Consider the following 5,725-nt stretch of genomic DNA (forward strand, 5'->3'; position numbering starts at 1 on the left):
GGGGGGGGGGCTTCGTGTTGCCCATGAGAAGCAGCCTGGGGCTAACACATTGTAACAGAGCGAAGCAATAAGCCAGGATCACCATTAGGATCCACAGGGAAATAACATGTAAAGAGCTGTCTTGCAGTGCGGTGGCGAACCCAGGGAAATAACCCAACATTTCTGCCATCTCCCTGCTGTCAGTTCCACATACACACACACACTTAAGTGTATATTAACACATGCCATTGCTACCACTTTTTCAACCTTATACCTCACAATGCATGGGTAATTTTTTGTCCCACTTCACCAGTCGGCTAATTTCTCGGTCTCTGCAAATGCACGCACACACACAGGCATGTGCACAAACACACCCACAAATATATGCAGCATTATGTCTGCTGTGCTCAGATCTTAAGGGCAGTGACTGGTGCACAAGCTCTATTTTTTTCTTGTCTCTCATTCACACATAAACAATCTCCTCCTCAGGCCCAGTTATTCAAGCAATAACATCTACTTTTACATTACATTTGCATCTGCTGCAGCACACGCAACACCAGTGAATCTGTTGCGTAGTATTTCCGACCTCAGTATCTCTGAAGACCATAATGCAGTGGTGGGTGTACAAAAGCTTCTAAACTCATCAGTCAAAGAACTTATCTCTGAGTCTGTGACATGAAGGTACTATGCATCAGGGGCACATTATCCTCAGCATTTTAAATGTAGTAAGTTCTGCTTCTGATAACAGTGTTGAAGAGCTGGTTTGGAACTCATTATACCATCGAAAAAAGTAACTGGGACAGAGCAGCTCCAGTCAATGTGTCTTTTAGCACCTGTGATCACTTTGTATCCAGAATTTTTAAGTAGCAAATGAGACCCCAGGTCTCTTGTAGCCCACCTTAAAAGCCCTCTAATGTGGATTTAATGTGCTAGAAACACATTTGAAATGAAACTGAGGATTTGGATCAATTTTAAATTTTAATATTGCTGGATTTTAATGAAACTCTCAGAAAGTAATCATTGGATGTCTGTCTACCTCATTCAAGATGAGCAAAGCAATCTTAGTAAATACAAAAATGGCTATAACTTAGCCAAATGTATAGATATTAAACAAAAGTCAATATCAACAGTCATTTACAACTTATTACGGAAGCGCATTGCTATCACGCAGGAAAAATTTTTTTTCGAACTCTATCACGTTATAACGTGATACGTATCTTGTTAAAACGTGATACATATCTTGTTAAAACGTGATAATTTAATGTCCAGGAAGTGGCGGTATTATGCTAGGCTAGTACAGTGGCTAACAGGAATCGGTCAGGTTTCCCTTCATGTTTGGTCTACACGGATACGGATGCTGCTTTGCACTGTGGTTAAAACCATTAATAGTATGCTACTCTGACCAGGATCCTAAACAGAACGGGACTGCACAGAAGGAAACGTCAGTCCGGTCCTCTAGCTGTGGCGGCGTTCCTAACTGACTATCGAACCAACTGAAATCAACAGAAGGCTAGATAGCGGCAAAAGACAAAACTAGATCCTGTTAAGAATTCTTCAAAATAAAAGACTTCCTCTCTCCAAAATAAATCATAAATAAAGCTTTGAATTTAATTATTTTTCACGTAACTTTTTTTGTAATTATGTACAATGATTATTATTATTCACAGAATTTAACTTGATTGTACATAATTACAAACAGGTGACGTGAAAAATAATTAAATTCAAAGCTTTATGATTTATTTATAGATACGTATCACATTATAACGTGATAGCGTTCAAAATTTTTTTTTTCCTGCGTGATAGCAATGCGCTTCCGTAACTTATACTCTAAGTGGTAACTAGTTGCATGTTTAAAACTTTGCCATTATTTAGAGGAGTCAACCCTTGTGTCTGTTAGCAAAATGTCTCATGAAGCACTGGGCAGATTTCAATTAAACTATTTCAAAGTAATCAGTAGATGTAAACTATTGTATGTGTAGATTGTTTAGAGACTATAGTGGTGGTGTAACATGAGATTTCATTTTACATTTTGTTCTTGTATGAGCTTCAAGAGCCGTTCTTAACACAAGGTCTGAGCAGAACTTTTTGTCCGGGGGGTATGCATCAACTATTGTGTGATTGGTCAGAACTTTGTTGTGGGTGTGTTTATGTGGAAAAAGCAGGGGAGCTGCAGTGGTGTCATTTGGCTTCAACTGCTCCGCTGAGCATCAGTTGGCTGAGACTGTTAGAAAATGCAGCCATGTTTACAACTGTTCCAGGAAAACTTATAAAAAGAAGAAGTACTTGTGGAAGGAGAGAGCTCAGTTATTGTGCATGGAGAAGACAGTGCAGAGATACAGGCGGCTCTCAGTAGCTGTGCTGGCCAGGAGAGGGAAGGCACATATTCTCTACATTCACTCTGTATTGTGCATCAGTAATGATGGTGGTCTCTTTGTGACAAATTTGGAAATGACAAACAGCATGTACTGTCTCAGTCTATATAATAAAAATGTTTGAAAGCAAAAATCTGTACAGGAACAGAAGAGTGGAGACCCTGGGGGAGGGTTTTACCAGGAATTCTGTGCTGCAGTTTCTTGCTGAGTATATAATGTCCATACAGAAAAGAATGTCTCGCAACTACGTGAGTGAGAGCAAATTTCTTCACTTCTCTGAGAATATAAATCCACCTTTAGACTGGTGAAGAAAGTGGGCAACAGTTGTTGTAGCTCAGTCTCTCCCATTTCACCTACTGAAGCTTGAAACTCCACTAGACAGGTGTCTTGGTGGTCTTTCTCACTATCACTGAGTTTCTGAGGACAGCCCGCTCTTGTAGATTTACACCACCTGACATGTACTTTTCAATAATCTTTTCACTGAGTTAAAGGGGGTGAATCACTTACTTTATATATATACATTTTTTGTTTTTGATCAGTATTACTTTGTAAAAATTTGATTTTACTTTGACATTAAAACTTTTTTGGAATGTTTTTTTTGGAAAAAAGTCCCATTTATATTGATCATGACTGATTTATGACAGCATAAAGCATCCAAGTGGATAAAGGTAATGTAGTAGTAGGCATTTACAACACATGCTCCAAGTGTTAATTATTTATGCAAGATCACTTGAGATACCACACATTGTTGCTTTAAAGGTTTGACTGAATTCGCTAATCCTCTTAAACATAAATGAGTCTTTGTTTATTATTACTATTATTAGTAGTATTTTGAATATTGGTGTTTTTAGGCCTGAGCATTTGGGATTGTAGGTTGTGTGTATGTTACTCACTTTGATTGAAGAACTTGGAGAAGTTTCTCTTTTTTCCTTTAAAGGAGGAATATTTATTGAACTCTCAGCAGTGATAATTAAAGTGTATCTATATAAATGATACACATTATCAGAGCTAGATTTTTAATTCATTGCCTACAGAGGCATTGCACATACACACAGGACACATAATTAGATAGATGGTTGGATGGAGAAACAACAACACTAGCTAAATGCTAAAAGCAGCAAAATACTAGAAAACGCTAAATGTAGCAAAAGACTCGCCCAAAGTTAAAAATATGCAGAAGCACATTTCAGACAATGTGTTTGAGGGAATTAAAAAGATCTCAATGTCTTTCTATGGGGAAAATATTTTTAATGAAAGTAAAAGTTTTTAAAAAGTATAAAAGGTACAAAAACCAAAAGTCTTGGCTGATTCTTTGGAATCAACTTAATATTTTGATATATGAATGACTAAAATGGCACAAGGTATGCAGAAGTAGTTAGATTGCAAGAAATATACACAAAAATAAAAAAAAGAGGAAAACAGTCATCCCCACAGTGACAACTGTTCCTGCTGGAATGGAGTTGAACGTTTGTTTGGTACTAGGTTCAGCCACACTTATTGTCCACAGGGTTTGGAGCAGCAGGACAATGTTTTTTGAAATAACTGAAACTAAACCATGTGATTGTGCTTAGAGCCACTAGGGAATGTCAACAGTCTGTCTTTTATACTATTTAATATTGTTTAGACACAAATAGAGCTATGTGGCATGGAAAACATAACTGGACTTTATCTCCACATCCTGTACATCTCTCAGGACAAGAAGCATCTATTGTTTGGGCTTTGGTCCTTTTTTTATTAGATTTGGACAGTTATTAGTATAGAGCATATCACAATTCACAGCAAAGAATAACTTTTTTTAAAATAAAGCCTCAAGCTGCAGTGCAGCTTCTTAGAAGCAATAATGTTATTCTGTAGTAAAAAAATGTAGTTTTTTGCTCTTCCATCATTTCACTGATTTTATCATTCATCACTTCTTTCCTTCCTCTTTGTCAGATAACAGCTTTCGATGAGCTCCAGGCTGACTTCAAGGTGCCGATCGATCAGGGTAATCCACTCCATGCGGTAGGTTTTCTTTTCCCTACTGGAATTGATTTATATTATCAACATTTTTCTCTGTCCTGTTTTGTTAGTATGCTGATGACAGATTTGAAAAATGCAATTTAGAAAGAACATAAAAACAAAGAAACATTGTATTTCCTTGGCTATAATTTCATATTCTCATTCTGTCTCGGCATTATTTTCACACCAAACAATTTTCATCACAGATTTGTTAACCCTATTTGGCTGAACAGCAGACTCCCATCTGAGATAAAATTGAGGTCCAAGTCCACAACGATAAAAAGAAGTGAAATCCTCAGTTAACACTGCAAGCTGTGTTGTTTTTGTTGTGTTTTTCAAACTACACATCATTGAAAGTAAAGTTTTTACAAGGTAAAACAGCTGCAAACCAAGATCTAAAAGCCTTACTATACGTAAAAACTTGCATACTCGCATACTAATGAGTAGGTTTATATATTTTCAGCTAAATATGAAATGCATAATGTTGGTCTTTTTGTGGCATTAAGTAAAAAATATAATGACATTAAACATTTTACATATGTGTCTCTGAGCACAAATGCAAAAAAGTGATCCTTAAAAATATCTTACTCAAGCTGACAATGATACTGTATTTGTGCCATTTACCCATGAGCATTCTCAACTTATTACACACATCTACTTTTAACACACTTGGTGTGAGAATTGTGGCATTTTTTAGGCCATAGGTTAGTCCAATTTATTACAATAAATGTCCATTAAATGTCTGAAAGCACTTTAAATTCAGATGTCAGATAAAAAGGTGCAGGCCTATCTAATGTTAAGGATTCGAATGCTTCAAGTTGGACTTATTTTTGTATTATCAAAACTGCATTTCTTTTTTTAATTACTAATTTGTATATATTTTTTATTTGTTTTAGGCAAGAAAATCCAAAAACACAAAACAAAAATGAAACAAACAGTCTGCTTTTCAAATGGATACAATGAATGACATAAAAATCAAAACTGAGGCATATGTCTCTCTTCTGTTCCACTCTAGTCCATCCTTCAGTCTGATGATAGACTTTCCAGAAATGTTTCTTGTTCTGATAAAAAGTTGCACTAATCTCTGTTTTTCTAACAATATATAAGCTACCTCTTCTTTACTTCCGTCCCCCTTTAGAGGTCCCTTCTCTTTATATCCGTTGTCCAAAGGGTTAGAGGGTCCTATACAGTGACGTGCGGTGAGGTTCATGGTTGGTGAGGCACTGAGTCCTTCAGAGCCAGATTTACAAATATATAAACCCAAAAGGGTAGCTTATTCACTTGGCTACTGGTTATTTCATATTAGCGTTCTTCACTCTCTCTCTCTCTCTCTCTCTCTCTCTCTCTCTCTCTCTCTCTCTCTCTCTCTCTCTCTC

At 36.6% G+C, this 5,725-nt stretch overlaps 1 protein-coding gene across 3 annotated transcripts in view; it reads left to right on the forward strand.

Moving 5' to 3' along the window:
• Window positions 1-5,725, forward strand: part of cnih3 (cornichon family AMPA receptor auxiliary protein 3) — a 140,358-nt gene that overhangs the window by 18,850 nt on the left and 115,783 nt on the right. For all 3 annotated transcript variants that reach the window (XM_017437638.3, XM_017437639.3, XM_017437637.3), the window contains exon 2: window positions 4,284-4,352. In XM_017437638.3, coding sequence (XP_017293127.1) covers window positions 4,284-4,352 — 69 coding nt within the window. The remainder of the gene's footprint in view (window positions 1-4,283; window positions 4,353-5,725) is intronic.

Source organism: Kryptolebias marmoratus, linkage group LG19 (assembly GCF_001649575.2).
Source record: "Kryptolebias marmoratus isolate JLee-2015 linkage group LG19, ASM164957v2, whole genome shotgun sequence".
Lineage (NCBI taxonomy): Eukaryota > Metazoa > Chordata > Actinopteri > Cyprinodontiformes > Rivulidae > Kryptolebias > Kryptolebias marmoratus.